Consider the following 19,393-nt stretch of genomic DNA (forward strand, 5'->3'; position numbering starts at 1 on the left):
ACTTCAACACTGGACTACAAGTGATACCACTGAGCACAGTATACGTCAACACTGGACCACAAGTGGTACCAATAAGCACAGCATACATCAACACTGGACCACAAGTGATACCACTAAGCACAGCATACTTCAACACTGGACCACAAGTGAAACCACTAAGCACAGTATACTTCAACACTGGACCACAAGTGATACCACTAAGCACAGCATACATCAACACTGGACCGCAAGTGAAACCACTGAGCACAGCATACATCAACACTGGACCACGATTGATACCACTAAGCACAGTATACTTCAACACTGGACCGCAAGTGAGACCACTAAGCACAGTATACATCAACACTGGACCACAAGTGAGACCACTAAGCACAGTATACTTCAACACTGGACCGCAAGTGAGACCACTAAGCATAGTATACATCAACACTGGACCACAAGTGAAGCCACTGAGCACAGCATACATCAACACTGGACCACAAGTGATACCACTAAGCACAGCATACGTCAACACTGGACCACAAGTGAAACCACTAAGCACAGCATACGTCAACACTGGACCACAAGTGAAACCACTGAGCATGGTATACGTCAACACTGGACCACAAGTGATACCACTAAGCTCAGTATACTTCAACACTGGACCACGAGTGAAACCACTGAGCTCAGTATACTTCAACACTGGACCACAAGTGAAACCACTAAGCACGGTATACATCAACACTGGACCACAAGTGAAACCACTGAGCACAGCATACATCAACACTGGACCACAAGTGAAACCACTGAGCTCAGTATACTTCAACACTGGACCACAAGTGAAACCACTGAGCACAGCATACATCAACAATGGACCACAAGTGAAACCACTGAGCACAGTATACATCAACACTGGACCACAAGTCAAACCACTGAGCACAGCATACATCAACAATGGACCACAAGTGAAACCACTGAGCACAGTATACATCAACAATGGACCACAAGTGAAACCACTGAGCACAGTATACATCAACACTGGACCACAAGTGAAACCACTGAGCATAGTATACTACAAGTGAAACCACTAAGCACAGTATACATCAACACTGGACCACAAGTGAGACCACTAAGCACAGTACACTTCAACACTGGACTACAAGTGAAACCAATAAGCACAGCATACATCAACACTGGACCACAAGTGAAACCATTAAGCACTGTATACTTCAACACTGGACCACAAGTGGAACCACTGACCACTGTATTAATAAATCAACAGCATTGAACACAGTAAACATCACATAGTCTGCATCAATGCTGTCAATAATGCATCCCTATCTGGGCTGTACCCAGGTCTCCTGGTTTACAGTAGAATGCAGTTCAGTGGCCACTGTAGGCCTCCAAGTAGCAAGTTAGTGATGGCTGGTTCATCTTTTTTAAACTTTAGATAAGTGACCATTAGCTTGCTAGCCCCAGGCACGTCAACACCTCAGAAGGTTTCTTTGCAATTCTGTGTATTCCTCGCTATGAAATGGAAGTGATTTGACAATAACCAGTTATTCAATAAACTTAATTTACCAACTGCAATGCAACATCAAACGGTGGGTATCAACTTACCGTTGACTCAAAAAGAAATTCTTGCAACTATTGATTCTATCACTATAGGTCAGAATCTGAGAGCTGATGGTTCCCCTGTCTTGTTTGCAAAAACTTTAGGAAAACACTCCCAGATCACTTCCGGAAGCTCTGAATCTCTGTTATTGTAAAGGATATTACTTTCGGAACATGCAGCGATTCACCTGATGCCCTTGTTACAAAAGAAGGGAAGACTGAACCCTTCAAGATAGAACCCAGACTGACTGTTACATTGGTAAAGTGTCTTTCACGACTCTTGCCAACAGACTAACGCAAACACTCCCATCTCTGCCAGTGGAGAGGTGCCGAGCGACACTCCGTCGTGCATGAAAGGAGAAGGGTGCGAAGAGGTGCTGTTGAAAGTGGTGTTACTTGTGGTTACCGGTGATCCATGTGGAGAGCGAGATGCTGTGAGAAGGGAGATGTTGTCAAGGGCACTGGGTTGTTTTCAGTTCTTTTCTTTCCTGCACAGGGCTTTTTGTTCCCAAAGAGCTGCAGGGTGCATCACAGTTAGAGAGTGTGCTGACACCTGAACTGAGCTGGAAGAAGCTTGGCAAGTAGAGTTGTTCCTGGTGGATCCCCAGGGAGATGTCTTCTAGGGACCAGTCACCTGGATCTCTGCAGTAAAGACTGTAAACCAACCTGCAGTCTACACGACAGACCTGAACGTCTGGTCCATCTGATCCTGCATTGTAATCCTTATGGTTACCTCTAAATGCCAATTTCAGTGTTTACAATTTTGGTCTTATCTACAATGAGCTTTAAATAGATTCCTGTGTACCATCTCACGTGTAATCTTGATGTTTACTGAGGACTTCCTTCAAAGGGGTAGAAAGTGGGCCAAGCACCTTGGAATATGTATGTACTGGCCTGAAACATGTATGTAGGATGTGCAACATGAATCGAGTTACTGTGTATTTCACCTTCTGTGACCATCTTCACGGCAGGAGAAAGAAGGCACAATCAACTCCTACAGACTGGGCGAGAACTACATGCTGAAAAAAGCTGAATTGGATCAAAGGTAAGATAAGGGAATGTATACATTAGAAATGCCACTTTGACTGTTTAGCACTAGGGGGCAGTTGAAAGGTGTAAGTCCTCCCCTGATTTAAAGAACTGTTTGCTTGAGAGAGGGTTGCCAACATTGTTTCATCATCAACAGAAAAACACTTTATAAAATGAATTGCACAGTTGCTAGGGTTGTACTGGTAAATGCTTGGTGAAGTGAACATGCAACATGATGGATTTCCCAACTCGGTCCGTGAAATTTATGCAATAAAGAAAATTTATTTCAAAAACTTGAGGGTCACATGTCTTCACTTTTTTCTCAGGTATTTATTACTTACTGAATCGATGCATACAGCTGTCAAGAAACAAGGAACTTTTTTTTTGTCCGTAATCGTTGGTCTTGGCCCTTTCTGAAGGGTAACCCAAAACGTTTTGCCCTCACCCCTCTTGTTTCTGAATACATTTTGGTTGGTTTAGGGTCTCTGGGCACTTTACCACGACTAACCAGTGCTAAAGTACTTGGCCTCACTCCTTGACATTTAGTACAATTGGTTTACATCTGACTGGTGCATTTAATTTATTTGTAAGTCCCTCGTATATAGTACAACGGGCACCCAAGGGCTGTAAATTAAATAATACTAGTGGGCCTGCAGCACTTAATTTTCAACCCATTTAAGTAGCCTTTTTTCAAAAATTGTCTCAGGTATGCCATTGCACCCTAGGTACAGTTTTTAACTGCCAATTTCGACCCCGTAAAATAAACCTTTTGCCAGGCCTAGAACTCCCTCTTTAATACATATAAGTCACTTCTAGGGTAGGCTCTAAACAGCCCTTAGGGCAGCGTGAACTGTATTTTAAAACGTTGCACAGGTACTTTTGGGTTTTATAAGTCCTGGCAGTGAAAAACTCCTAAATTCAGTTTTCACTACTCCAAGGCCTACCTCTCCCATAGCATTACACTGAGTTACCCTATAACATTTAATGAGTAACAACGTTTGATTGGAAGTAGGTAGAAATGTCTTGTTTGGACTAATTTAAACACCTTTTTAATAATAAAGTTGGACTTTAGATTACAATTTTAAAAATGCCTTTGTTAGAAAGTTGGTATTTTCCTGCCCTAAACTTTCCGAGACCTTCTAGAAGTGTCCCTGATACCTGGGCCTGTTAATTGCTCCCACATCAGGAATGTGTATTGGGCCCAGACACTGAACAATAGGACCTGGGTGTAGCTGAGAGAGGCCATCCTGCCAGGATGGGAGAGGCGAAGCTGTTCCCCGCCTTGCTTACATTTCAAAGGCACACTCACAAAAAACTTGACAGCAGGTTTTTGTCACCCAAGACATCTTAGGACCTGGGCAGGGAGGAAGGGAATCCCAGAAGTATCTGTGGGATTTGGGGGAGAACGTTAGACGTTTCTTCCATTTCAAAGCACCAGGTCAGACCAACTCTTCAGTACACTTCCTGGGGAAGACTCCAGAACAACTGCCTTGTACTCAAGGGGACTGCCCTGCTGCTTGAGGTGTGACTGTTTCTCAGAGGACTGCCCTGCTGCTCTGGGCCTTCCTTGTACTTCAGAGGACTGTCCTGCTGCTTGAGGCCTCCCATGCTGCTTGAAAGAGAGAGGACCAGGTCCTTGGACCCAGGACTCCCACAGTGATTACAAGGGACAGTTGGATGACTGCCTGTTCTGAGCTATAGGGACACAACAAGCTCCAGGGAGCCCTCTCCACCTGCCCAGCTGGCCTGCTGCAGCTGGACCTGCCTGAGCCTTGCTAGCTTCTGATGGAGTGAGTTCCTGATTCACAAGAGGAGCCTCCCCAGGGCCCGGACTCTTCTCTGGCATCAGTTAAGCTCCTCCTGTGAAATCTTGACATTTTTAACTCTATGCGCCAGACTTTGATTAGGTAATTATTTTTCAACGGGCCTAACCTGGTCCCTGCATCTGGCCGCCACTCAATTACAGTCGGCCTGAACTTGTCCTAGCGCAACAAGATACCCACAGTTAGAGCTTTGTGCTTCTTGGCACTATTTTTACCTAAACAATTAAAATTCCATATCTCCAGTTCTACCGACTGGATATTTGTTGTTTTGGTTTCATTTTATGTATTAAATTTTACTTTACCTTTCTTTGGTTTGGGATTTTTCTTGTGTTGTGTTTTCACTTTATTACGGTTTGTATGCTACATAAATACGTAACACAATGCCTCTAAATACTTTACCCATTGCCTTCAAGTTAAGCCTGACTGCTTTTGTGCCAAACTACCAGAGGGTTAAGCACAGGTTAATGTAGTGACTTCTATGGTTCACCCTGAGAAGGACTGTGGCTGTTGCCTGAGTGGGGTTCTCATCCACTTAACCAATAACCCAATTTTTCACAATAATTGCAATACATGTATAATTGATGAGCCCGACATTTTATGAAGTTATTAGTAAGGTCTTGGAATAGTTATATTAGGTTGTGAGTCATTATAGCATTGGTAATTCCTTTACTTTTAAAGAGATCCATTGTTAATATTGTTGGGCAGACCACTGATGAGGTTTCGTTTTATGTCTGAATGAAAAGAGTAAACATAAACTTTAAAACCTTATGACTTAGAAAATCACAGAAAAGTTGAAAACTAAGGTTGGGAGTGAGGCAGAGTACACTGAGAAGCTAAGGTTCCTTTCCCTCGGCAGGTACTTCCACAGGTCTTGACATTACGAATTTCTTCAAAGAAGCAGACGCAGACATTTACAGGGACAAGCTTCTCTTTCTCACGAGGGTCATCGGTGCTGGACTTTCATCAAAATAAACTGGCCCAGGGTCAGTCCACGTGCAAGTCAGGGTTTTCCACTCAGATCATGGGGGCACCTTGCCTCAAAGCCTACTCTAAGGAATGAAAAGGGCTTCCTTGCAGCTGAGCAGGACGCGGTCAAACGTTTGTGCCAATGGAGAAGACTCTTCTCCAGCTGTCCCACTGCCATTGTACTGGGGAGCATTCTCCTGTACAAAGGTATAGGAGGCGCATAAGGGCACCCACTTCCCTCGCCCAGGTAAAACATAGTCTGGAAACAATGAACAGCACAAGCTTTATTCCACAGTCACACAGATCCCAGCGATTCAATCACACAAAAGCATTCTCAAGATGACAGAGGTTTTAGAAGTCCCATATAACCCAGCCCAGAACTTTGGTGGCCAAGCTGCCCTATAAATAAGGAGAGGAGGCTCTGTGGTAAACACAGCATCAAGGCAAGATGGACCTTTTCACCAGGATGGCCTCAACTAGGAAGGACAAACCTAGGCAGAAAGATTGATCTCAGGCAAACAAAGCGAACCCTGGGAAGACAAGGGTGGATTTCCCATAGAACAATATCAGGCAGAAGGTTCCTCAAAATGAATGTGTCACTTTAAGGTGAGCCTTGCGTTGAAACATGATCCAAGATTAAGGTAGCATGAGCCTGGGGGTGTGGAAAGCCCTCAGGAAAAGAGGCACTGAGTAAAGGTTTGTCTCAGAGGCAAAAGGGTCTTGACACATAAAATGTCATTGATAGTAGAGTCTTAAGATGCAGGGTGGTCTTCAAGATGGAGAGAGGCACCCGGAGGAGAGTGGGTGTCTGGAGTAAACACACCTTGTGGAAAACACACCATGGACACATCTTCATCATTTTTTTTTGCTTGGAGTCAAGTGTGTCTCAGCGATTAACCTCCATGTAAAGTGGAAATGAAGACAACATTGTCCTGGTTCTGCAGTGTGTAGTCCAACTCTCCCTGAGAGAAAAGAACAAAAGACAAGACATGAAAACGGTCATTCCGGAGACAAACAACCACCTGAAATACACTGACACCCAGCCAAAGGCAGCCCAAAGAAACCAGCGCGGGTCCTGGGAACAAGAGAGCGGCCAATAGAAGCTTAAGTGAAGAATAGCACAAGCAATGAGACAACGCATAGCCAGTGACTGCCTTACGAAACAAGAAGATAAACACTGACAGCACGTAAGACCAGAGAAGCAACCAATGCATACCAAGAAATAGTGTCCCAAACTATTAAATATGTATATTTATTTACTAACCAAAGGCTGTCGGTACACTTTACAATGAACAATAACAAAGACACTGTATTCTCACAAATGCGTTAGACATGGAAAAAGCAGTAATCTGAATTTAACCTTCAGAAAGATTAAAAAAATGAAGGGGTGGGAGTGTAGAGGAAAGACAGGCGACCATGAACCCCAGGAACAAAGTGTGCTGGGGAAACAAGCGCTAAGGGAGGACAGGGAAATGCAATGGTGAGTAGATAGCTCAGAGGAAAGACATGTTGGGATAAGGACGAGGGGTTATTGAAAGGATGTAGAGACTGTCCATTTGTTCAAGTTGGAAAAAGCGATGTAAGCGTTTAGGTGTGGACAGAAAAGGACAATTGTCACTATTTTTCTAAATCAACCAATGCTTCTTGTGCTTCTCAGATTCCCAAGGAGCTCCGCGGAGATGGTGCAGCTACAGAAAGTGATTTGACCATCGCCGATCGAGATTTAAATCTTTTCATTTGAAAGGAGGCACGGCTCACCCAGGCCCAAGATGATTCTTGTGGCCCCCTGGGGAGAACGTCAGTCATAAGCCTGCCTGGGCTGCCTTTGTCCGTCCTGTCGTGCCGCCCTCCACTGTGGCCAGAATGGCAGCGGTTGATCAGTGTTTTGGAACAGCGGAGGTCGCAGAAGCAGTAAGGCTGATGTTCCACTAGGAGGCATGAGAGGAGGTGTGCATGCGATGCATGAGACCTGCCTGGCTCCCATATCAAAGAAGGGAACTGTTGGATGGTGAGAAGACAGAGTGCAAGGTGGGTGAGGGTCTGCGCCTAAAGGTGATACCTATCACGTACCGGACCAGCGGGCAGGCACCTATGTCACCAGTGGTGGCCCACATAGGCAAGAGCAGCAGATCAATGACCAGGTGACCAGAGGGCCATGAACAGCAGCTCCAAAAAGATCTAGGGTTGTTATGGTCCATGTTGGTGCTGAGACCGACCCTTCATTCACAGAACTTGAAGACATCACCTGGACCACTAGTGAGAGTGAATACGTGAGGTGACCCACAGATTGCGAGGAGGGAGAGGCTTTGATAGTCCCTGGGACTCCTTGTTGGTAGGGACAGCATTTTTCTATTTGGTAAGTCCTGGCTGTGAAGACAGAGTGTTTTGGGAGACATAGAAAGGCTCAGTGTGTAGGAGAGCAGGAACCTTCTGAAATCTTTGAGCTGACAGCGGTGGACCAGGCACTCTCTGTTTTACCAACATCTTGCGTGTGGGCATGGAGAGGGCATCTACCAAAACAGAAGAGGCAGCCGAGCCCTGGAGGTAAAATGAGAGGGACTGTCCTGTCAGGTCTTAGAGGTGAAGGAACCGGCAGAGAGTGTGGCGATCAAACTGGGCTATCTGGAAACCAAACGGGACACCTCGCGGTTACGAGTACAAAGAGCGCCTTCGAAATGGCACATGACGCTGGATCAAACAATGGAACAGCGACCCTAAGATCTGTGCAGACGGTAAAGAGATACTACAAGTAGGGAAGTATAGCAAAGCAGTGATACATGAGGCCACCTACCTGCTGTTGTTCTGGACCTCTTCTAAGAAAATGCTGGCAACGGAGAGAAAGCTGGTCGCCTTAAGAAGGCTCTTACTGCAGAAGAGGCGGAGGCTTCCATTGGTTCAGGTGATCCGAAGGTGCCCTGGCAGAGGTGCGGGCGTCCACCTTCCCAAATGGAGGCAGCCAAGGCTCTTGCTAACGGTCTGGAGGGGCAGCAGGTGGAGAACTCGTCTCAAGCAGGGAGGGTGGCATTAAGCCTTCTCGGGGAGGGATCAGCCACAGTGGGCGGGTGGAGAAGAGCAGAGTTGTTTGTTCTTGAAAGAGTTACGAGTTCTCCTTCTTTTTGTTTCTCCGCTAGCCCCTTTTTTGACTACAGAGTCCCTGTGACTTTCTAAAGTGAGGAAACTGTTGTGTAATTTCACTACGATCTTAAAAAGTTATCAATTATTAAAGTTGTACCCAATAGATGTGGCTATGTCTTGTAATTATAGCACTGACTGGTTTTCAATAAAATGATTTCAATCTAAAACATTCGGTTTCAAGAGTTTCTTTGCTTGTGAGGCCTTCAGCCGCCCCAGAAGGGTTAGGAATAGAGATAAGTTTCTTGTTTTGTTGCCCGGGGGCTTTTATGATAAGAGGCGGCTTCGGCTTGATTCTGGCCTCCAGAGGCAGCCAGTGAAAGGTCCTCAGTCCTGGAGTTACAGGGTCAGTCTGGAGAGCAGTCGATGTCTGAGGTTTGATGAGAGAAAGCATGTTTTGGGGGCTCCAATAAGACAGGTGTTTTGGAAACCTATCTTGGAGGGGACACCGGCTTGTATATTAGCACAGAAACCAGATTATTCTAAACCTAAGCTACTTAAGGCTTGACTCGCCTTAGAACTGGCAGTATTACTCTGACTGATTCCACTCTGTGCTCAAGATGCTGTTCTATGGTGTAATCTGAGGGGGTTTTACTCCTTGCGCTATTTTAGGCAAAAACGGGATTTAATTGTATTTCCTCTGTCCAGATTGTGTTGAGTTTGACTGGTGTTCTCCGAAAATAAGAGGGAATTGGATCTTTAAATTGAGGAAGTTTAATCTTAGAGTTTTATTTCTCAGCGTTCTTTAATATAATTATATACGCCATACGGAAATCAGTCTATGCGGCAATAACACTATTAAAAGGAATAATACTCAAGTAGTAATCACTCAATAAGTCAGGGGAAAGGAAACAAATGAAACATACCCTTTAGGCCCCCAAACAGTCAACGTGAGAACTTCAGGACCAGGTCAAAAGTTAGGCTCCCAGCTGACACCCCCCAACCCAATAACATCATCAGACAAACTCTAACGCGTACCAACAAAGATACTTAATCAGCTGTAAAGGGGGAACCTTCTATCAGGGCCCCCGGGCACCTCGTTCTCCCTCTTGGAAAGGAGATCGCAGCCAATCCCATGCAGCACAGCCTCGGGCAGGGTAGACCTACACATCTCCCCAGCCAATGCCATCAAAGGCCTTGCTGAACCGAGGGACACACCTCAAGTCCTTGGAGAGCAATACTTTTAAAATTAGCTGCAGGTTTTGCCTCCTCGGTAATGTGGAGGGACTAACATCTGGGAACACCTGGACATTTTGATCCAGGAACTGAAAGGCAGGTTTTCTGCTGCAGCCCCAAGCTGCCTCCCTCTGTTTCGCACTAGCCACATCCAACATGTCTGTACCTGACACAAATTTGCTTCCCAGAGGACACTTAGCTGGAAGCCTAACCACCTCGAATCCACTTGTAGAAATTGGACTCAATTTCTCAGTCAGAAGAAAACTTAGCATTATGGCCAGGACACGAAACCTTAAGCAGGAACGGGACCTCCAGAATCCTTGGGCTCACACTCTGGTGTGTCCTGAAGGTGTCGTCTTGGCTTGTAAGCAGTGCTGTGTTGGAAGTGATCTCTGCACTGAGTGTCCTCGCAAGTGTCCCCTTTGGCCTCCACTGTCCTCTTCTCCAACACATGAACCTTCCTGCCTAATGTGCCGAAGTCCATCTCATGTTTCACCGGCCGGGCTCTGAGCTCCTCCACGACAACTTACGCTGATGCCACTCTCTCGTCCATGCACCATGTGGATGTGGTGACGGAACTTATTGTGATCATCGTGGGCTCTCGGTGGAGGAAAGACACTCACTGCTGTACAGGACTCAGATGCTAAGGTACAGCTTGCGAGGTCACTTATCGTAATCATCGTGGGCTCTCGGTGGAGGGAAGACACTCAGTGCTGTACAGGACTCAAGTGCTAAGGTTCAGCTTGCGAGGTCACTTATCGTGATCATCGTGGACTCTCCGTGGAGAAAAGACACTCACTGCTGTACAGGACTCAAGTGCTAAGGTACAGCTTGCGAGGTCACTTATCGTGATCATCGTGGGCTCTCGGAGGAGGAAAGACACTCACTGCTGTACAGGACTCAAGTGCTAAGGTACAGCTTGCGAGGTCACTGATTGTGATCATCGTGGACTCTCGGAGGAGGAAAGACACTCACTGCTGTACAGGACTCAAGTGCTACGGTACAGCTTGCGAGGTCACTTATCGTGATCATCGTGGGCTCTCGGTGGAGGAAAGACACTCGCTGCTGTACAGGACTCAAGTGCTAAGGTACAGCTTGAGAGGTCACTTATCGTGATCATCATGGACTCTCCGTGGAAGAAAGACACTGCTGTACAGGACTCAAGTGCTAAGGTACAGCTTGCGAGGTCACTTATCGTGACCATCGTGGGCTCTTGGTGGAGGAAAGACACTCACTGCTGTACAGGACTCAAGTGCTAAGGTTCAGCTTGCGAGGTCACTTATCGTGATCATCGTGGACTCTCGGTGGAGAAAAGACACTCACTGCTGTACAGGACTCAAGTGCTAAGGTACAGCTTGCGAGGTCACTTATCGTGATCATCGTGGGCTCTCAGAGGAGGAAAGACACTCACTGCTGTACAGGACTCAAGTGCTAAGGTACAGCTTGCGAGGTCACTTATCGTGATCATCGTGGGCTCTCGGTGGAGGAAAGACACTCACTGCTGTACAGGACACAAGCGCTAAGGTTCAGCTTGCGAGGTCACTTATCGTGATCATCGTGGACTCTCGGTGGAGAAAAGACACTCACTGCTGTACAGGACTCAAGTGCTAAGGTACAGCTTGCGAGGTCACTTATCATGATCATCGTGGACTCTCCATTGAGGATAGACACTCACTGCTGTACAGGACTCAAGTGCTGAGGTACAGCTTGCGAGGTCACTTATGATCATCGTGGGCTCTCGGTGGAGGAAAGACACTCACTGCTATACAGGACTCAAGTGCTAAGGTACAGCTTGCGAGGTCACTTATCGTGATCATCGTGGGCTCTTGGAGGAGAAGGAAAGACACTCACTGCTGTACAGGACTCAAGTGCTAAGGTACAGCTTGCGAGGTCACTTATCGTGATCATCGTGGGCTCTCAGAGGAGGAAAGACACTCAGTGCTGTACAGGACTCAAGTGCTAAGGTACAGCTTGCAAGGTCACTTATAGTGATCTTCGTGGGCTCTCGGAGGAGGAGGAAAGACACTCACTGCTGTACAGGACCCGTGTGAAAAGGTTCACATCAATGAGGTCACTAATCGTGATCATCTTGGGCTCTCCTTTGAAGAAAGACACTCACTGCTCTCAGCAAAGACAGGACACTGTCCACCATCAGACCCTACTACAGAGAGTAGAAGGGCAGAGACAGGAGACTGTCCACCATCGGACCCTAATACAAAGTCTAGAAGAACAAAGACAGGACACTGTCCACCATCAGACCCTACCAGAAGAGCTCAGCAAAGACAGGACACTGTCCACCGTCAGAGCCTCCTACAGAGACCAGAAGAGCAAAGACAAGACACTGTCCACCATCAGATACACTACAGAGACTAGAGGAGCTCAGCAAAGACAGGCCACCCCCACCATCAGACCCTACTAGAGAGACCAGAGGAGCTCAGCAAAGACAGGTCACTGTCCACCATCAGACCCTACCAGAGACCAGAAGAGCAAAGACAGGACCCTGTCCACCATCAGACCTACTACAGAGACCAGAGGAACTAAGCAAACAAAGGACACTGTCCGACATCAGACCCTACTACAGAGACTATAGGAGCAAAGAAAGGACACTGTCCACCATCAGACTCTACTACAGAGACTAAAGGAGTTCAGCAAAGACAGGACAATGTCCACCATCAGACTCTACTAGAGAGACCGGAGGAGCTCAGCAAAGACAGGTCACTGTCCACCATCAGACCTACTACAGAGACCAGAGGAGCTCAGCAAAGACAGGACACTGACCACCATCAGACCTACTACACAGACTAGAGGAGCTCAGCAAAGACCGGACAATGTCCACCATCAGACCCTACCAGAGACCAGAAGAGCAAAGACAGGACACTGTCCACCATCAGACCCTACCACAGAGACTAGAGGAGCAAAGACAGGTCACTGTCCACCATCAGACCTACTACAGAGACCAGAGGAGCTCAGCAAAGACCGGACAATGTCCACCATCAGACCCTACCAGAGACCAGAAGAGCAAAGACAGGACACTGTCCACCATCAGACCCTACCACAGAGACTAGAGGAGCAAAGACAGGTCACTGTCCACCATCAGACCTACTACAGAGACCAGAGGAGCTCAGCAAAGACCGGACAATGTCCACCATCAGACCTACTACAGAGACCAGAGGAGCCCAGCAAAGACAGGACACTGTCCACCATCAGACCTACTACACAGGCTAGAGGAGCTCAGCAAAGACCGGACAATGTCCACCATCAGACCCTACTAGAGAGACCAGAGGAGCAAAGACAGGACACTGTCCACCATCAGACCCTACTAGAGAGACCAGAGGAGCTCAGCAAAGACAAGACACTGTCCACCATTAGACCCTACTAGAGAGACCAGAGGAGCTCAGCAAAGACAGGACACTGACCACTATCAGACCTATTACAGAGACTATAGGAGGTCAGCAAAGACAGGACACTGTCTACCATCAGACCCTACTAGAGAGACCAGAGGAGCCCAGCAAAGACAGGACACTGTCCACTATGAGACCTACTACAGAGACTAGAGGAGCTCAGCAAAGACAGGACATTCTCCACCATCAGACCGTACTACAGAGACTGGAGGAGGTCGACAAAGACAGGAGACTGTCCATCATCAGATCCTAATACAGAGACCAGAGGACCTCAGCAAAGACAGGACACTGTCTACCATCAGACCCTACTAGAGAGAACAGAGGAGCCCAGCAAAGACAGGACACTGTCCACCATCAGACCCTACTACAGAGACTAAAGGAGATCAGCAAAGAGGACACTGTCCACCGTCCGACCCTACTACAGAGACTAAAGGAGATCAGCAAAGAGGACACTGTCCACCGTCCGACCCTACTACAGAGACCAGAAGAGCTCAGCAGAGACAGTACACTGTCCACCGTCAGACCTACTACAGAGACCAGAGGAGCTGAGCGAAGACAGGACACTGTCCACCGTCAGACCTTACTTCAGAGACCAGAGGAGCTCAGCAAAAATAGGTAGACTATGGAAAAAGGCGTCTGCCTCGTACCTTCCTGAATTCTACTGCACAAATCACTACAAAAAGGCTATTAATATACCTCTGAACGAAGCAACACATGACATGGGTGCTTCATGCTTAGTAGGTTCTACTGATAGCCAGAATCTCTGACTTTAAGGCTCTATGCATGACCCTTCCAGTCATCCAAGGAAAGGTCTGCAGCAATCTAAACTCCACAGATGTGCCCAGAAGAGAACACTGCTCCCAAGACTAACGCCTCATCTTACCATTTCCTACAGGGAGAAACAGACCACTGGAGGGAGGGATTTCTCAGTGCAGGGGCCAGTGTGGAAGGTGCATAAACAACCACATGAGGCCCAGCAAGGAAGTAAAGACAGAACAACTTCCAATTCACAACACAACATTCAGATGCAGGAAGGAGGCCAGTTCCAGAGAAAGCATCAAAAGCAAAATAACTCATCCCCAGTGCAAACGACGATCTCCACATGCCTCAAACTTGGCTTCTATACCTCTGGACGACCCTAATAATCGCATGTGTTCCGGCAGGATGTAACAAGAGCAGACTGGAACATATCCCCGAGCCCAGACTGGACCCACTGAGACAATAATATTGGTGCAATCTGTATTCAACAACCTCATAGGACACGTCTGCACTGTCAAACTACCACCATCAACCTTCTGAAGCTAACCACACAATGCAGAGAGGCCGCGCTTGTGAGAAGGTAGCCTCTTTCTAGCCTTGTTACCCCCACTTTTGGCCTGTTTGTGAGTGTATGTCAGGGTGTTTGTCACTGTTTTCACTGTCTCACTGGGATCCTGATAGCCAGGCCTCAGTGCTCATAGTGAAAACACTATGTTTTCAGTATGTTTGTTATGTGTCACTGGGATCCTGCTGGTCAGGACCCCAGTGCTCATAGGTTTGTGGCCTATATGTATGTGTCACTGGGACCCTGTCACACAGGGCCCCAGTGCTCATAGGTGTGCATGTATATGTTCCCTGTGTGGTGCCTAACTGTCTCACTGAGGCTCTGCTAATCAGAACCTCAGTGGTTATGCTCTCTCATTTCTTTCCAAATTGTCACTAACAGGCTAGTGACCATTTTTACCAATTTACATTGGCTTACTGGAACACCCTTATAATTCCCTAGTATATGGTACTGAGGTACCCAGGGTATTGGGGTTCCAGGAGATCCCTATGGTCTGCAGCATTTCTTTTGCCACCCATAGGGAGCTCTGACAATTCTTACACAGGCCTGCCACTGCAGCCTGAGTGAAATAACGTCCACGTTATTTCACAGCCATTTTACACTGCACTTAAGTAACTTATAAGTCACCTATATGTCTAACCTTTACCTGGTAAAGGTTAGGTGCAAAGTTACTTAGTGTGAGGGCACCCTGGCACTAGCCAAGGTGCCCCCACATTGTTCAGAGCCAATTCCCTGAACTTTGTGAGTGCGGGGACACCATTACACGCGTGCACTACATATAGGTCACTACCTATATGTAGCTTCACCATGGTAACTCCGAATATGGCCATGTAACATGTCTATGATCATGGAATTGCCCCCTCTATACCATCCTGGCATAGTTGGCACAATCCCATGATCCCAGTGGTCTGTAGCACAGACCCTGGTACTGCCAAACTGCCCTTCCTGGGGTTTCACTGCAGCTGCTGCTGCTGCCAACCCCTCAGACAGGCAGCTGCCCTCCTGGGGTCCAGCCAGGCCTGGCCCAGGATGGCAGAACAAAGAACTTCCTCTGAGAGAGGGTGTGACACCCTCTCCCTTTGGAAAATGGTGTGAAGGCAGGGGAGGAGTAGCCTCCCCCAGCCTCTGGAAATGCTTTGTTGGGCACAGATGTGGCCAATTCTGCATAAGCCAGTCTACACCGGTTCAGGGACCCCTTAGCCCCTGCTCTGGCGCGAAACTGGACAAAGGAAAGGGGAGTGACCACTCCCCTGACCTGCACCTCCCCTGGGAGGTGTCCAGAGCTCCTCCAGTGTGCTCCAGACCTCTGCCATCTTGGAAACAGAGGTGCTGCTGGCACACTGGACTGCTCTGAGTGGCCAGTGCCACCAGGTGACGTCAGAGACTCCTTGTGATAGGCACCTTCAGGTGTTGCTAGCCTATCCTCTCTCCTAGGTAGCCAAACCCTCTTTTCTGGCTATTTAGGGTCTCTGTCTCTGGGGAAACTTTAGATAACGAATGCATGAGCTCAGCCGAGTTCCTCTGCATCTCTCTCTTCACCTTCTGATAAGGAATCGACCGCTGACCGCGCTGGAAGCCTGCAAACCTGCAACATAGTAGCAAAGACGACTACTGCAACTCTGTAACGCTGATCCTGCCGCCTTCTCAACTGTTTTCCTGCTTGTGCATGCTGTGGGGGTAGTCTGCCTCCTCTCTGCACCAGAAGCTCCGAAGAAATCTCCCGTGGGTCGACGGAATCTTCCCCCTGCAACCGCAGGCACCAAAAAGCTGCATTACCGGTCCCTTGGGTCTCCTCTCAGCACGACGAGCGAGGTCCCTCGAATCCAGCGACTCTGTCCAAGCGACCCCCACAGTCCAGTGACTCTTCAGCCCAAGTTTGGTGGAGGTAAGTCCTTGCCTCACCTCGCTGGGCTGCATTGCTGGGAACCGCGACTTTGCAGCTACTCCGGCCCCTGTGCACTTCAGGCGGAAATCCTTCGTGCACAGCCAAGCCTGGGTCCACGGCACTCTAACCTGCATTGCACGACTTTCTAAGTTGGTCTCCGGCGACGTGGGACTCCTTTGTGCAACTTCGGCGAGCACCGTTTCACGCATCCTCGTAGTGCCTATTTCTGGCACTTCTCCGGGTGCTACCTGCTTCAGTGAGGGCTCTTTGTCTTGCTCGACGTCCCCTCTCTCTGCAGGTCCACTTTGCGACCTCCTGGTCCCTCCTGGGCCCCAGCAGCGTCCAAAAACGCCAAACGCACGATTTGCGTGTAGGAAGGCTTGTTGGCGTCCTTTCGGCGGGAAAACACTTCTGCACGACTCTCCAAGGCGAGAGGGATCCGTCCACCAAAGGGAAAGTCTCTAGCCCTTTTCGTTCCTGCAGAATCCTCAGCTTCTTCTGTCCAGTCGAAGCTTCTTTGCACCCGCAGCTGGCATTTCCTGGGCATCTGCCCATCTCCGACTTGCTTGTGACTTTTGGACTTGGTCCCCTTGTTCCACAGGTACCCTAGATTGGAAATCCACAGTTGTTGCATTGCTGGTTTGTGTCTTTCCTGCATTATTCCTCTAACACGACTCTTTAGTCCTTAGGGGAACTTTAGTGCACTTTGCACTCACTTTTCAGGGTCTTGGGGAGGGTTATTTTTCTAACTCTCACTATTTTCTAATAGTCCCAGCGACCCTCTACAAGGTCACATAGGTTTGGGGTCCATTCGTGGTTTACATTCCACTTTTGGAGTATATGGTTTGTGTTGCCCCTATCCCTATGTTTCCCCATTGCATCCTATTGTAACTATACATTGTTTGCACTGTTTTCTAAGACTATACTGCATATTTTTGCTATTGTGTATATATATCTTGTGTATATTTCCTATCCTCTCACTGAGGGTACACTCTAAGATACTTTGGCATATTGTCATAAAAATAGAGTACCTTTATTTTTAGTATAACTGTGTATTGTGTTTTCTTATGATATTGTGCATATGACACTAAGTGGTACTGTAGTAGCTTCACACGTCTCCTAGTTCAGCCTGAGCTGCTCTGCTAAGCTACCATTATCTATCAGCCTAAGCTGCTAGACACCCTATACACTAATAAGGGATAACTGGGCCTGGTGCAAGGTGCAAGTACCCCTTGGTACTCACTACAAGCCAGTCCAGCCTCCTACAGCGCTTCCTACGCAGAGAGATCTGCGACCCCTTACTCTGTAGACAGTACAACCAGCTACATCTTGGATGACCTTAATATAGTTCACTTCTGCAGAGCCCTGTCTCCACCCAAGAGACTCCCAAACGCTCCCCAATCATGTACAAATACACGCATAATCATAAAAGTAAGATTAGTAATGGATTGCTTTCAAAATAAAATGTACACGAAAAAGGGCACTGCAAAAGTTTCGCCAAATCAATGTGCAACCTTAAATACAGCTTCTCGTAAGCAGCATTTAGTAAAACAAGTCTGATGCACATCAATAAACAAAACAGATTAATAATTGAAAATCGGTGTAAAACCCTACGGCCATGTATTCTGGCAACATAAAAATCAATTAGGGCCTTGATTCTTGAAGAAAGTGACAAAACTGCACTCTCAGGTATGTGTCCCTGCATTCGTGCAGATTTAGGACTTCAGGAGTTCACTCGAATTTACTGAAGTAGGCCTGGAGGTCTACTAGCAAGCTTTTGTGAATTTCGATTTTGCATGAGCAAATATACGCAGACGTTTGCTCATTTAGAGATCGGTTTGGCAGTTGCAATTTATCTTTCGCTACACCCCATTTCTGCACCGCCCGAGGAAACGTTTTACTCCTGTCCTTATCCCGAGTCGATGTCCACCCTTGTCCGGTGTGGGAAGAGACTGGCGCGGATGTGGAGAATACCCTTAAAGATGTTAGTTTGTGGGCATGCGCAGGCACTCAGGACATTCTAGGCCTGGTACTACTGCCCTGGTACTTAGACTTGTGGAAAGGTGGCAAGGTCGCAAACCTTGGTATAATACGAGCCCCACAATAAAAGCTCATATGTTAACAGCACTGCCAGAATTGGCCACCTCACTACATGGCATCAAACTGGACAAGTACAGGACAAGTATATTTCTGAAGCGTCCCTTGGGCAAGTGGATATTGTATAAAGTTCCACACCCCTGTCAGCTAATTAAAGAAGATTGACCCCCACTATATCTTTCATCCTCTTCCAGCCACCACTCTCTAAGCGCTGCAACCCAAGACAGGATAAGAGCACCCACCTGGTCACGCATGACATCAAAATGCTCCCCACATCGACTGCACTGCGAATTCAAAATCCACCCCGGTCTAGCATGCTTCGCAAAAGACTACGCGCTCTGGCGACATGAAAGTCCGGTCCCATGCAGTGCGTAATACGGCGATGAGGAGTTCTGGGGTGTGGTGAGGTGTTAGAATATTAAGCTCCTTCCAGCAGAAGAGAGAGCAGTTTCGCCCTAGAGAAAGGGCGAGTCAGTGGATCTGCCCTCCTCAAGAGGCTCCTGGCAGCTGCTGTCATTTGGTCTACACAAGAGAGAAAGAGCTAACTCAAGGAAATTTACTAAACCCAACCAGCTGTTTCCATGACTCGGAAAGAGACGATGAAGCAGTATCTAGGAGGACAAGGGATGGGCGATTCTGTTCCCAGCCTGCAAACTATGATTACCATCGGCTCTTTGAGGTTCATCTGTTAGATCTAGCTGTAACAGCAAGTTCAACAATTTAAATGTTTTTACTCATTAATTACTCTCAGGTACTGAAGTGTCAGGCAGGAATTTCTAGACATTTCATGACCACTTAAAACATTCAAAAGCTACCTTTTGCTAAATTTAGAGTAATTTCATACAGCAAAGAGTCAATGGGAATTAACATGGGAAATACATATTTTTTTTTTTTACCTCTGCCCCTTTTTCTCGGCCCAACTTAACGGATCACCCCGAAACGTCCCATGGATAACAAGACATTGGGG

The 19,393-nt window shown here is 47.4% G+C and overlaps 1 protein-coding gene across 2 annotated transcripts in view; it reads right to left on the minus strand.

Annotated features, from left to right (window-relative positions):
* Nucleotides 1-5,680: 5,680 nt before the first annotated feature.
* URM1 (ubiquitin related modifier 1) overlaps nt 5,681-19,393 on the minus strand; it is a 102,606-nt gene continuing 88,893 nt past the window's right edge. For both annotated transcript variants that reach the window (XM_069236968.1, XM_069236969.1), the window contains one exon: nt 5,681-6,373. In XM_069236968.1, the coding sequence (XP_069093069.1) occupies nt 6,305-6,373 (69 nt within the window). In that variant the 3' untranslated portion in view covers nt 5,681-6,304. The remainder of the gene's footprint in view (nt 6,374-19,393) is intronic.

The sequence above is a fragment of the Pleurodeles waltl genome, chromosome 6 (assembly GCF_031143425.1).
Source record: "Pleurodeles waltl isolate 20211129_DDA chromosome 6, aPleWal1.hap1.20221129, whole genome shotgun sequence".
Lineage (NCBI taxonomy): Eukaryota > Metazoa > Chordata > Amphibia > Caudata > Salamandridae > Pleurodeles > Pleurodeles waltl.